This window comes from Rhinolophus sinicus, chromosome 1 (genome assembly GCF_057876585.1).
Source record: "Rhinolophus sinicus isolate RSI-liver-muscle chromosome 1, RSI-T2T, whole genome shotgun sequence".
Taxonomy (NCBI): Eukaryota; Metazoa; Chordata; class Mammalia; order Chiroptera; family Rhinolophidae; genus Rhinolophus; species Rhinolophus sinicus.
Genome location: NC_142501.1, coordinates 75,444,954 through 75,459,944, shown reverse-complemented (window position 1 = coordinate 75,459,944; position 14,991 = coordinate 75,444,954). Strand labels below are relative to the sequence as shown.

General features: G+C 32.7%; 1 protein-coding gene across 1 annotated transcript in view; it reads left to right on the top strand.

Moving 5' to 3' along the window:
- PAWR (pro-apoptotic WT1 regulator) overlaps window positions 1-14,466 on the top strand; it is a 97,693-nt gene extending 83,227 nt beyond the window's left edge. The window contains exons 4-6 of the mRNA XM_019751255.3: window positions 7,833-7,980; window positions 9,641-9,745; window positions 11,785-14,466. Coding sequence (XP_019606814.3) covers window positions 7,833-7,980; window positions 9,641-9,745; window positions 11,785-11,871 — 340 coding nt within the window. The 3' untranslated portion in view covers window positions 11,872-14,466. The remainder of the gene's footprint in view (window positions 1-7,832; window positions 7,981-9,640; window positions 9,746-11,784) is intronic.
- The last annotated feature ends 525 nt before the right edge of the window (window positions 14,467-14,991 follow it).

Sequence of the window (14,991 nt, the reverse complement as noted above, 5' to 3'; positions counted from 1 at the left end):
TTGCAGTTTAACATTTTAAACTGCAATTATGTTTGCACCAACCTAATATTATAAAATTCAAACATCATAAAATTCATCCTTTGAAAGCATACAATTCAGTGGTTTATACCATCTGTGTTATATAGCCATCACCACTATCTAGTTCCAGAACTACCCTCTGCCCACCAAAAGAAAGGGCAACGCTATACCCATTCAGCAGTCAACTCAAATCTTTCCTTATTCCCAGCCCTTAGCATCCAGTACTCTGCTCACTGTCTTTATAGATACGCCTTTGCTGGATAATTCATATAAATGGAATCATACAGTATGTGGCCTTTTGACCTGGCTTCTTTCATGTAGCCTAATGTTTTCAAGACTTACCATATGCCTGGATATATACCACAGTTTGGTCAATCATTCATAGTTGATAGACATTTAGGTTGTTTCCACTTTTTGGCTAATGTGAATTATATTAGAATATATAACAAAATATGCTATGAACATTCATGTGCAAGTTTTTGTGTGATCCCTATTTATTCTTGTACCCAGAAAATTTTTGTATTGCTTAGTTGATTTTTCTGAAAAAACAAAAGTGAACGTTTATGTCAAATACTAATTTACTGTCTAGGAAATGCATATTAAAATAATAATGAGGAGTGTGTAATTTTAGCTTTTCTTACTTAATATAATGGCCTGTATCTGGAAGAATGTTTTGTTTTCTGAATTTGTTTTGTCTAGCTCTCAGGTAGTGAAATTTGAGCAACCAGGTACATTTGGTAACTGTCATATTTGATCTCTTTAAGATAATTCACTATATTTAATATACCAGAAATGAGCATATCATACATGCAATAGCCCCTAAATAGAGAAAATTAAACTTCTAACAAGATAGGTTTATAAGCTATACCATATTAATTTAAACAGTTACAGTACTGACATTAAACTGATGTTATTGAAAACCATCAATTATATAGGAAAATTATTATCTATTTATGTTAAATGGGGAGAGCATATCACAAAAAGTATAATACAAAACAAAGTCTAACATAATATATATATAAAGTGTTCTTAACTTGAAATCTATTGATGAGCTGCTAAAATTCTGTGTCAAAGAATATAATGTTTATTTACCTGAGAGAAGCGCTACATTTTTCATCAGATTTTCAAAGGGATCTTTGATCTAAAAAGATTAAGAACTAATATGTTGTAATAAAATGTATTGGCAGTTATCTCTGGGTTGGTGGGGTTACTGGAGATATGATTTACATTTTTCATTTCCTACAGTAAATTTGCATCACAATTTTAATGGAGTCTGAGTTGATTTCAGTCTTTGATTGTTGCTGTGTGTGTGTGTGTGTGTGTGTGTGTGTGTGTGTGTGTTGTGTGTTGTGTGTTGTGTGTGCTGTGGTGGAAGGAGAAAGAGAAGACCTGCACAGAGTAAGGGGCTGTTTTGAAGAGTGGGAGTGGTGGTAGGGAATAAGGTAATGAACTATATTAAAAATAACAATGTACTTTCTGGTTACTTAGGAATTTCATGATTTATCCACTACTTCTAAATATTTGATATCCATTATAAAAATAGGATTTTATTCATGAGTCTTATAGTTCTTCTAATTGCTAAGCTTTAAAATGTCTATTTTAGTGGAAAATTCCTCTGGCAGTAATCTCATAATGCTGCCAATCTTGTTCTCATGATACTTTTAGAATAACAATTTTTCATTCCCCCACATAACACCTCCTAGTCTTTCCACAGAAAATGTAAAAATTCCCCAAGGGGGGAAAACTTCCAGTAAATGGTTGTATTTATCTTTGATGATACTGTTTATTCTTTTCCCTTTTCTGAACATTAGAGTTAATATTTTGGGGAGATTCTTTTTGGAATTGTATTAGGGGTTTGAATTAACATTCCTGAGTAGAATGTTACAAACTTTTTGGAGTTAATGAAACAATCTTTTATTCTGGGTATTTTGTACTGTGCATATCCTGCACTCAGAATAGGTTAAAAACATTTCTGTTTTTAGAATAAACAGAGCTAAATTTGGCAGTAAGATCAAGTAACACAATTTTTCACAATTTCGACAGTATTCCTTACAAACCTAATACACGCCAATCTAGGATGCCATCATCTCTTACCTAGATAAGTGATTATCATAGCCTCCAGTCTGGCCTCCCTCACTCCAGTTTGCTCATCTCCAGTGCATTTTGTTAAAATGATTGTCTTTTTCCCTACTTTAATGGCTTCCCATGACCTTTAAATGATGTCTCCCCTAGTCTTCAAGGTAGAGTGATGCATAAGGTGATGTTAGGATGCAAGGTGCAAACATTGAAACTTCTGTTTATATTTCCCTTTTAATCTAAAATGCTAAGACATTTGTACTTAATAGCCAGTCCTGTTTACTAGTTATTTACTCATTACTTCCTTGCTGTATGTGTCAGATGGTCATTTGGTACTGGAGGTATCCTGAGGGAAGCATGCTTTGTTTGTTCATTTTCTGAGTGTTGTACAATACTGTAACATGAATGTTTAAATGGATTTATGATTTGTTGTCTAGTTTAAGTAATATTCACAAAATGGATAAGTCTGGGAGAAATTTGAGAATATCAAACCAAATATATAAGTATAAAGATGATCACATGATTCTTCAGTTGGCAAGATACACAAAATCAGATCTGTTCTTATAAATCAGAAAAATATCTTTGTTTGTAAAGCATCTCTTTCTGCTATGATAGCCAGAAGAGTCAAATATGCAATTTGATCTGAGAACTAACTTTTTGAATTTCTGTCACAATGTATTAAAATAAGATCCTAAAAAGCGATGAAGCATTTTAAATTATACTTTCATTAAAAATATGATAGTCAATTTTTGTGAGAACAAAATTTTGTACCATAATTAAAACATAAATTTTAAGTTCTTTTCATCCCTTTATGTTCTATTTTTGTTATATTTATTTTAATAATATAAGTCACATTGATTTATATAATATGTGATTATATCACATATGTTTGTATAATGTATATAATATCTGCATATATAATATGGTTATGTTGTAACTCATATTATAAAATTGTAGGTACGTGTATGTACTAAGATGGGGCTGTAATGAATAAAATTTGGGTAGCATTAGTTTAAATTCTTATGAAATAGCTCTCAGGTTTCCTGCTTGCTTTTCCAGGGCTGTATCTTATCACTTCTGTGTTTACATTTCATGCTTTAGGCATACTGGACTTTTCTGTTTCTCAGATGAGGCACATACTCTCTGTAGATATTTGCACATTCTTATTCCTCTTTTTAGTCTTAGTTTAAACATTCTCTAGCGTAACTGCCGCTCAAACTGTGGTCCTTGAACTTTCGTTACCAATCCATGACTAGATAAGAACAGAACTCGAGAGTAAATATTTAGAAGCTTGACTTGCATTTTGACGTTGTCGTCATCACATCCAAGTGCATGATCACTGGACTCCTTGGTGACCAGGATATTGATGAGTCCAAGTGCCTTAGTGCATATGCAATTTTTTTAAATTTAATTTTTAGGGCAGTTTAATGTTCACAGCAAAATTGAGGGGAAGGTAGAGGTTTCCCATATTCCTGCTGCCCTCACACATGCACAGCCTCCCCCATTATCAACATTGCCCAACAAGAGGCACATTTGTTATAATTGATGAACTTATGTTGACACATCATAAACACCCAGAGTCTATAGTTTGTAGCTCACTCTTGGTGTGGTCCATTCTATGGGTTTGGACAAATGCAGAATGACATGTATCCATCATTATGGTGTCATACAGAGTAGTTTCCTCGCCCTGAGAATCCTCTGTGCTTCAGCTGTTCATTCCTCTTCCCATCACCGCTACCCCCACCCCTGACAACTACTGATCTTTCTATTCTCTCCATAGTTTTGCCTTTTCCACCATGTCATATAGTTAAAATCTGTGCCCTCTCTTTTTCTTAGTTGGCCTGGCTATAGGCTTATTGATTTTATGCAGCTTTTCAATGAAATACCTTTCGGTTTAATTGATTTTCTATTATGTATTGGTTTCCTGTTTTTCAATTTCATTGATTTCTGCTCTAATTATTTAATTTCTTCTGCTTGCTTTAGATTTAATTTGCTCTTCCTTTTCTAGTTTCCTAAGATAGAAACTAAGAGTATTGATTTTAGATCTTTATTCTTTTCTTATATATATTGCATTCAATGCTAGAAATTTCAATCTAAGCACTGCTTTAACTGCTTTCCACAAATTTTAAGTTGTGGATTCATTTTCATTTAGTTCAAAATATTTTTAATTTCTCATGAGATTTCTTCTTTGATCATATGTAATTTAGAAGTGTGTTGTCTAATCTCCATGTGTTTTAAGATTTTCCAGTTATCTTTTCTGTTACTTGTTTCTAGTTTAATCCTATATTGAATCCTTGATCCGAGAGCAGACATTGTATGATTTATATTCTTTTAAATTTGTGATGGTGTGTTTTATGGCCTAGAATATGGCCTGTCTTAGTGAATGTACCATGTGAGCTTGAGAAGAGTGTGTATTCCACTGTACATGTGTTATTTTTATATTAATCATTTATAACCCAAAATGTATAAGAACTGATGAAAATGTAAAGATTTACTTACTTTAAAAATCATGTGTCACATTTAGACTTATTATTGTTCCATTAATAAAATAATTTTTAGAATAAATAGCAAATCAATGAAAAGTAAAAATCTTTTTCATTCTTTTTAAGTTCTGCTTTTGTTAGTATTATCTAAATCCTGAGAGTAAAATTTATGTTCTTTATTTGTAACTCTATTTACGATATAAAAAAGCTTTAATGACATTTTTTATAAGAAAAGATAGATCTTTTCTGAATGTGACAGTAGTGGTAAACCAAATGATGAGATGGAAGTAATTTCAAAGAGATAAACAATAGAGATTGTACTAGTTTTGTTGGGGAAGCATTATCCTCCTAGATTGAGTTTAATTTTTAGTCATTGATGGGGAAGTGCTAAAACCACAGTGAGTAATTTGCAGTGATGTACTGGCTGCTAAAACAATAAAACCATCTAAATTTAAGTCGTATTTAAAATAGGCATGACATAAATATATTTACAACCACAAATGCATTATTTGAAAGAAAGAATATTACAGTCAATATTACAGCTAAGAAGCTGACAGAAGCAGATCTTTAGAGTTTCATATGCTATGTAATCATTAGTGCTTTGAGTTTCTTTTAAAGTCTCACTTCCGGTTGCCAACATTTAAAAACTACACACAAATGAAAAGACAAAGATGTTTGCTAGGAGATGTTGGTTGATTCTCTACCAAAGAAGGTAATCCATGTAACACTTTCCAGCAGTATCATAACTTGATATATTTAGGAACAGTTTAGTGATATTATTTAGGAACAGTTTGATGATACAGAAAACCAGTTCTTAGGCAAGTAAAATAGCAAAGCAATTTTTCTTAAAATTTGGTAAACACATTGATTTTGCTAACATGACAGTGATATGAATGAAGAATTTTAACTTCCTTGCTGACAAACACAGCATGCTCTGAAGTATATAAAACTTTGAAAGGTGAACAAACCAACAAATAGGATTTGGAGTTTTGCTTTCTTTTGTAGGAGTATATTCCGATTATATAGAGACGGTGACAGGGAAAACATGCTGGAACTTGTGCGAGAATGTAAATTAGTGTCCTGCTTCTCTCATTGATAAAGTCTTGCTATATCAGCTGAACTAAACAATATACCATGTTTCCCCGAAAATAAGACCTAGCCGGGCCATCAGATCTAATGCACCTTTTGGAGCAAAAATAAATATAAGACCCAGTCTTATTTTAATACAAGACCCGGTCTTAATATAGGATCGGGTCTTATATTCATTTTCACTCCAAAAGACAAATTAGAGCTGATGATCTGGGTAGGTCTTATTTTCGGGGAAACACAGTACTTGTTATTATCAGGTAAATTAACAGTGGTTCACCAGAAGTGTGGATTACTTAAATACTAATGTATTAAATTTGAGATTAAAAAGTAAATGATAATTTGGAGGTTCAACTAATCGATTTATCGTATGCTGAGGTATACAGTGATTTTCAATGGGAAATTTTCAGATAAAAGTGTTTGAACTATGGGGTGAACTCACTCTTAGTGTTTTTACAAGCTAAGAAACCAATTTGGTCCCCAGCTTATTAAATATGTGAATTAGACTTATTTCCCTGATAGCTTCATTTTTTCTTTTTTAATCATCTTAGTCTGCAATGCAAGGAAGAAGTATCAAATGTTTTCAGTGTTATTTAAGATCAAAAGGACAGAAATGATGTTAGAAATTTTGGGGGAAAGTTCTACAAATTGTTATGATGGGTTCCACAAAATAGAAACAATTATCAAAGTTGATAGTGATTTTAGTATTGCACATTTGCAAAATATTATGATCAAATACCTTACAAATTTGATAAGACACTTTGAATTTTGTTTTCTATGAAAAGAGAAGCAATGCATAGGAAATTAATAGATCAGGAATCCATTTTTTTCATCAAAATTTATTTTAGATGTAGCTATAACTTTGATGGATAAATGAATGAAACTGACTACTCTTGAAGGATTGAAGACAAATTTTGAAAAGCATCATTTTCTGCGGTTGGGGTAAAAGTTAAAAATGAATATCCTGAGCTTGCTGAAGTTGCTTTAAAGTCTGTTCTGTCAGCATACACCTGTGAAACTAGTTTCTCTGTTATGAGTGCTATTTAAACAAAACATGGATGTAGTTTAAATATCCCGCATCCCTTGTCAGCAGTGAGCAGTGTTATCAGCAGTCCAATCTAGTTGAGGTAAATTAGCAAGTCTGGCAGCCAGCCTCCAAGGTAGCCCCCAGGAACCCTACCTCCTGGTTTTTACACCTGGTGTAATCCCTTTTCACATTACGCACTGGGTTGACATGATAGTATGTCGTCGCTTCTGAGATGAGGTCAGAACAGATACTGCAGCCTCTGTCTTGGTTGCTTTTTCACTTTCTCTCTGGAAACCAGCTGCCATACGGTGAAAAAGAGCCCATTGAATAGGCCCAAATACTGAGGAACTGAGGCTTCTGGCCAGCAGCCAGTGAGAAACTTGAGGCCTTTTGCCATCAGCCACGTGAGTTTAGCGGCAAATTCTCCACTCTACGCAAGCCTTCAGATGACTTACGAGATTGATAGCTGTTTTCTATAATTATTTGCCTATATGTATACTTCCAATGAAAAATATGCAGTTTTATGTAATTTTTTTTTCTGTTTATTCTAATTACATTACTGAAATATAATTTTATGGGTCTGAATCTAAGAAAACATTTGATTTTGGACTTGTATTTTGTATGGCCTTTTTTTACTTTTATTTTTCCCAGTGGTTTATTTGATCTTACAGAAGTATTGATCCATGATAGATTGGAATTAAAAACAAACAAACAAAAAAACGGTTCTTCACAGATGGTCTCCATTAGCTCCTCATCACAGTACTGTACACTTACCGTATCCTGATGGTCATCCTACCTTATTACAATTCATTATATTCACTGTTAAACTGAAAGCTCTGTGACCGGCAGAGGCCACGTCTGTGCTATTCCATCTTCAGTACCCAGAACAGTGTCTGGCAAATAACAGTGACTCAGTAGATATTGGTCAGAAAAATTAAGGAGTGTTTTTCATTGTGTTGAATGAAAAATTTTTCATTGTGTTGGAATAATGACTAACTTCTATAGTTATAAATAAGTTGGCTACTATAACCATGTGTCCTCAGGGGAATGGTAATTGTTTGCTGTAAATAGAAAATATTCTTGGCATTCTTCTGGTTGAGTATATTAGGTATTTTTATAAAATACAATTTTTATTTCCATAGCACAACCACTGCCTCTGAAGAAGATGTCTCAAGTAGATATCCCCGAACAGACAGAAGTGGGTTCAACAGATATAACAGGGATGCAAATGCGTCAGGTAATTTGGTCTCAAGTAGCACATTGGAAAAGAAAATTGAAGATCTTGAAAAGGTATGAATTACAAATTATTTAAGATTGATACAATTAATATACCATTTTGATTCCTTTTTTACTTGCATAGCAGCAGGGAAAGAAAATAAATTGAAATTTGTAGGAGCGAGACCGGGCCAAAAAAGGGAAAAGATGAGCAGTAATTGACAATATCATGAGCGTTAAGTGGTATTTCCATGTATAATCAAATTGTAGCTTTCAATCACTGTCTAAGTATATTTTTTTTAGATGTGTTGTGGCTAGGCATTTTTCTGATTTCCTTAATACTTTTCCTATCCAGTCCTGTTGATGTTAAAACTTTTAAAAATAGAGCCAATTCTTGTATTCCTTAATATTTAATGGATACTCCCATTCTGTCAAGTGCTATCTCTAATACATTGAAAGTAGTGTTCGCCTTCAGAATGGTTAGAAGCCTGTGTGGCAATATATACTACTATATGTTTATTATATTATCTGTATAGATTGGCATTTGTAGACTTTCTTTTGGGTTCTGAATTAGAGCCTAGAGCCATCTTTGATGCTTGAAACAATTTTAAGAATAAACTTGTTTATTATAGTATTATCTCTGAAAACAAATGAATATGGGCATACATTTATTAATCATGAGATCTCAAGTTTGTTCTGTAGAATCCAACCTCTGAAATTGATATTAATACTGAATTACTTTCTGATAGTTGAAAATATGTTTTGTTTTGCAGAATTGCAATTATTCCCTGTGATATAAAGATTGTTTTTAGTAGAGATTTAATTTTAAAGGTTTTCTTTTTGTAACATTATGATTATTTTTAGTTCACATCTGACCTTTAATACTAGGTTCTATGGGTCTCAGTTAAAAACTTTAAGGAATACATAGTTCAGCAGTTTCTAGGGGGTTCTTCTAAAAGGCTTTTCAAGTTCCACAAGAATTCAGAGTGACTTGTTAGTAGTTGGCAGCAGTTGATGAAGGAGGCTGGCTCGCTGCTTTCTCTGAGGGTCAGTAGGAAAGAAACCACGTTCTGGGCAAGACCTTTTCAGTTCTGCTTCTCTTTTGACCCAGCCTAAGGCCCTGGATTCTGAATAAGATTTCTTTGAAAAAGATGTTGCATTATTTAAGTAATACAATTCAGTTCCTTCATTTTATTCATTGTGAGTTAACTAGCAGAGCCAGAGGTAAAATTGAGGACCATTATTTTTCTCTTTAGACTGTTTCATAGAGCCATCTCCTTTTCTTTTCAAAAAAATTAATCTATTTAAAAAATTTATTTTCCAATTACAGTTGACATTCAATGTTATATTAGTTTCAGGTATACAACAAAGTGATTTTCTGAAACTTTGTGTTTTTAATAAAACATTGAATTTCCTCAAACAGGATATTATCAATTAAAAAAATATTTCATTACTAATGGTGGTGATAAGCTAAAGAGGATAGATAAGTCATTGAGTATTAGTATTTGTTAAAGACATAGATTTAATCAGAAATATACCTTACAACTCCATTTTTCCTCTTATTCTCTGGTTGGTTTCTGGGATGGGTTCCTCCTTTCCTCATCAAGTCATATAAATTCATTGGGAATCTTCATATATCTAAGGTACTTCACTAAATTTGCCAGATGTATGTCACTTAAGATTATAAACAATCAATTACTTTACAATTAATAAACTTTGTAATTATATCTACCAGGAAGTATTACGAGAAAGGCAAGAAAACTTAAGACTTGTGAGATTAATGCAAGATAAAGAGGAAATGATCGGAAAACTGCAAGAGGAAATCGATCTGTTAAATAGAGTGAGTCTTTACATATTTCAATTTCATGGTTTCCTTTTTTCTGGCAATTGGATAAAAATACATAAAGGTGAAGGAATTATTTAATTTCATTGTTGAGTTCATTCTTTTGTTAATGAGAGAGTAATTTGTGGTAGTAAGAACCATCATTTCATTCTGTAAACTGATTTTTCGCTGGCCAGTTATCAGTTGCATTCACTTAATCCTTTTGTGGGGCTGGACTGATGACTGGGTTTGTTCTGTGTTTTGTTAGAGTCTGGAGATGAGAGGCAGTTTGGCTGCACTGCACACACAAGGGCATTGGCAGAGTTGCCTCAGTGAAGAACTATAGTTACTGCTTTCTTGCCATAGGAAATTCCAGATGCCTTTGTATTTTCCCCGCATTTTTTTCTTCAATTAACCTGTTTCCCCGAAAAATAAGACCTAGCCGGACCTCAGCTCTAATGCGTCTTTTGGAGCTAAAGTTAATATAAGACCCGGTCTTATAGCTGGACCTATTTTCAGGGAAACATGGTGTACATATGTACCCCAACTTTAGGTTTATTGGCCTTACCCCAAGGTCTCTCTTACAATTTTTTTGTAGCTCTTTGTTTTTCGCTTTCCACCTTAGAATTTACTTTCCATCTAAGAAGCAGGTATTAATGCTAGATCATACTTAGGTAATGGTGATAAGAGATTCCATAGTTTTGCTTTTTAGAAGACTTTAGATAAGATAGAGGAAAGAAGTGTTTGCTTCAGGGAAAAAAGGACCAGATTCCTAATCCAATCTTAACTCTAACAATGACAGAAGAGAAAATAGAGAGGTTTCATTATGTGTAGAATAATAAAGCTCTAAGCCATTAACTACAGGTTATAGATGACACTAACACTCAGAGTTTAAGTTTCTTAAGGTAATATGTAGTAATTGCACAGTAATCAGCTGAGCCAGCATTTGATCTCAGGTATTCAAGAGTCCTAATTGTAAACAAGCTCTTCCATTCTTGTAGACTGCCTTTGATCTTGGTTCAAAACCCAGGCGTTCTCTGTTGGTTCTGGACTATGGTATAATAAAATCTGCAAATAGTTTTGATGTTGATGGTGTATTAACACTGCCTGAGGTACTGTGTGCATTAAAGGGAATAATAAAACACCTGTGCTTACAGAGTTTATAATCTAGTAATGAAACGTGAATGTATTTCATCATTTAATTCTAAATCTTAGGTAGGTCTCAGTTGTAGTCATTTTAGGAATCTTGTATCTTTATTGTTGTTTTCAACAGATTAATTTTTCAGCATCATTTAGTTTGTGAGTAAATGCCGATTCTGTTTTTGTACATTTTAAAATCATTTACCTAATTGTCCAGACAGAATACTACATTTATCAGAATACTACTATCCAATAGCACACATGCTCCAAATTTTAGTATTTTGAATTTCAAGGATACGTCTACAAATGTCTGCTTTTCCAACTATCAGTAAATAGTCTGCCTTGAAATAATGTTTCTTCTAACTAAAACTTAGAGTGGATTATCTTTGTATTTACCAAATGGTTATTATATATATGGCACTAGGATTAATATAGTGGCTTTCGAGTGTTTTTTTTTAAGCTCTAAAACCTTTCCCTCAAACAAAATGTCATAGAGAAGACTAATATATAAATTGAACTAGATCAGCTCTATATACCCCGGATCGTATTTTTCCATATGCCTCGGTTCTATCACTTCCTCATATGCGCACCTCACAACATGCACGCTTATAAAAAAATCACACAAGGTGATAGGAGTACTTTTAGAACTTATTTATATATTGGAAGATACACAATTAAAGAATTAAAGCATTCTGATTTTTATGCCTTCTCTTGAAAAACTGAAAGATCTGGCCAGAGTTGGCTCATATTTTGGTAACAGTGAGAGGAGTGGATGCTCCCTTTAGGTGCAAATTAATTGCTTATATGAATTGTCTTTGGTCTTTGAATGTGTATTTTTGAAGTGTTTTTAACCACCTTCAGAATATTTTAAAGTATTTTAAAAACTCACATATTACTTTCCTTTTTGTTTCCCTAAGGACCTAGATGACATAGAAGATGAAAATGAACAACTAAAGCAGGAGAATAAAACTCTTTTGAAAGTTGTTGGGCAGCTAACAAGGTAGAAGATTCAAGGCTCAGTGTGGGAAAAAATATTTTAAAACTACTGATTGAATGTTATGGCTAATGTTAAGACAATATTCCTATGCTGCAATACATTAAGTATGTATATTTATTTCTAGTAAACAGTGGATGTTTATTTTCAAAATATTTCATTTTCATTAGTAGTTTCAAAAAAGTATCTACCTGTTATTTCACAAATAAGTAACATCCTTCAGTTATTAAAATGATAGGTTATGCCTCTTGGTTTTTGTGTGGTATTCAAATAATATATGGTTTAAAGTCACAACCATTTGAATATATTTTATCTATGGTAGTGCATTTTCTCCCTAAAGGAATATACATAGTCTTTGTTTACATGAATTCAAATACTTTTGGGGAGTTACCTGCAAATGCCTTGTTACTGATGTGTGTAACCTTTTATGTGTTGATGATTTACTCATAAAGATCTTTGTCTACTGTCATTTGTTCTTTGAACTTATTCTAAGCAATTTAGAGTTATATAGAGTTACACTATTTTGTATAACAGTCATCTTTAAAAAGGAAAGCTATTATAAAAAGTCACTTAATATCATGTACTAGTTGGCTAAATATAAAATTTAAGAGAATACTTGAATTGTGCTATAGTAAATTAAAATGTACTATTTTGTATTTGAATATTGAAGAAAATTTAAAATCATTGTAACTTCTGAAAAACACACAATTATAATTTTAATGTAAAATTTCTTACATAGGTACTACCTTTTCTATTAGTCCAAGGTTTATAAGTGAACATGGGATATGTAAAAAGTTGTTTATTCATCAAGCTTGGAGAGTGTGTACAATTTCAGTGTATAAGAAAAAAATCCATATTTAATTATATGCATTAAAATCAAAACCAGTTATTTATCCACACTTATAAAATCAGAACCAAGATATTTATCCACACTTAAAACATTTATACTTACATTACAAAAGAGTACATAAACAGAAATAGTACTTAAATACATTGTTTAATTTCTAACTTGGAGAATAACACTGACATAGTTGTTCTCATGTCAGAGAATTCTTGCCTGCCCTACCTCAAATTTATGGGATTTTCATTCTAACAGTGGATTTTTAAGAAACAGAATTATTTTGAAGAATTATAGAATTTTCTGTTAAGTATCATTAGTGTTCAGAGTTGTTTTTTGTTATATTTTCATGTTGAGTAGTAAAGCCCCTCCTTTAAAATATATTAAGAAATGTTGGCCTGATAGTTGACTCTCAAACAGTATACTGATACCTTTTTATCCAGCTAACAAAGAGAAGGGGCTTGAACATACATAGCCATTTTGAGCACCCCGCTAATTCTTCTTCCGTCAATTGCCAAGTCCCTTCATTATTCAGTATTAGAAAAATAGGGAAGGTGAGACAGTTGGAAAAAATGTAGAGTGAATGATAAAATTCTGATGTTGGAAACGAAAACTCTGTGCAATTACCAGGTTCCCCCCATCCCCAACCCCGTTCCATTTCAGAAGTTTCAACCTTGGCTGATTATCAGAATCACTTGGGTTGCTTAAAAAGAATTTCCTAGCTATAGTTTCTAGGTAGTTTTAGGTTGAGACCCTGGACCGAATTTTTAAAGCACACCATCTGATGATACTGATCATAACCTGGGTTTGGAAACAGCTGCCATTGCCTTTTTCCTTTTGTACCTTCCATTGGAGACTCTGGAATTAACATAATTTTAGCTATCAGCATTTTCCCCCCTTTTAGTTTATTTAATAACCTGGTCTTGGGGGAAGTTGTGTGTGTGTGTGTGTGTGTGTGTGTGTGTGTGTGTGTGATTTTGTTTTACCAAAAAGTTCAATGTTAGATTACCAAACTTGATATATTTGCAGAATTTCTGCATAAGGGCATCCTTTTCAGAGAATAGTACTGAGCCTGGGAACAGTGATCCACTACCCACTCAAAAGTGGTTTTCCAGGCTCAGTCACCGCCTTTGGCTGTGAGTTACTCATCTCCCTCCGTCCCTTAGGTATGTGGCAGAAATATCGGTATTGTTTAGTTTCCCATCTACACTTTGGATATTGTGAAAATGCTGTCAGTATCCAGCCTTAAAAATATATTAGTGTATTGGTTTCACTAAAAGAAGTATTTTGAATTTTCTGTTTAACCATATGTAATTAAAAGAATATTTCACTTCCCTTTTTAAAATTATTCCAGTTATTAATACTTCCAAAGACGGAGCTGTTTTGAATTTTTTCCTTTCCTTCAGTTTATCAGGAACATTCATTCCCAACAATGATCTTGTACATAATGGTACCTAGGGCAAGTACAGTGCCTAACGACTTAGGCAAGCTTTCACATGCAGTTCTTCCATCGTTAAATACATACTTACGTCACACATAGATTTTTTACACTGAATGTTAAAAATTAAGTAGAATCTGTTACAATCTCTCTTTAAAATTTAGAAAAAGCATTGATATTTTAAAAAGGTAAATATGTGTGCACTACCCTTAGAAAACTTGGCTATTGTCAATAAAATGATAGTATTTGTGAGATTATTAGTCCTATTCAGAAATAATATTGCTTATATTTCCTGGGAATTTGTGGCATAATAAAGCATATCCAAAGTTCTAATGTGTTTATATTATTTTCAAAACAATAAGGTTATTAACTTTAAAGTGAACATGACTTGACTCGCTGATTTCTGACATGCATTAACTTGTGAATTACTGAAGTAATCTATATTTGATTTCTCCTGCATTGTTATTTTATTGCACTATAGTTACCTTTAAAGAAGAAAAGGACGGTTTTCGGGTTTGTATTTCTAAGGGAATTGACTAAATATATTGTAGTAGATTAGCACTATCACACTTGCTCAAGTAGTTTAAAACATAGAAAATTAAGTATGGGGCAGCAGATACATGAAGCAATGTATTTTTTTTTTTAATAACTTTTTAATTGTGGTAGAAGCAATGTGTATTCTTGTGGTAAAAAATCTACCTCAGTTACACGTTTTATGTTTTCTGGGTTTTTATAATTAGAAATTAAAATGCAAGATTTTGTGTCCACTAATACTTTGTTGAATATAATACAAGTCAATATATTAGATATATTCCAACACTGTAAGACAAAATAGGAAAGACCTTGGGTTTGAT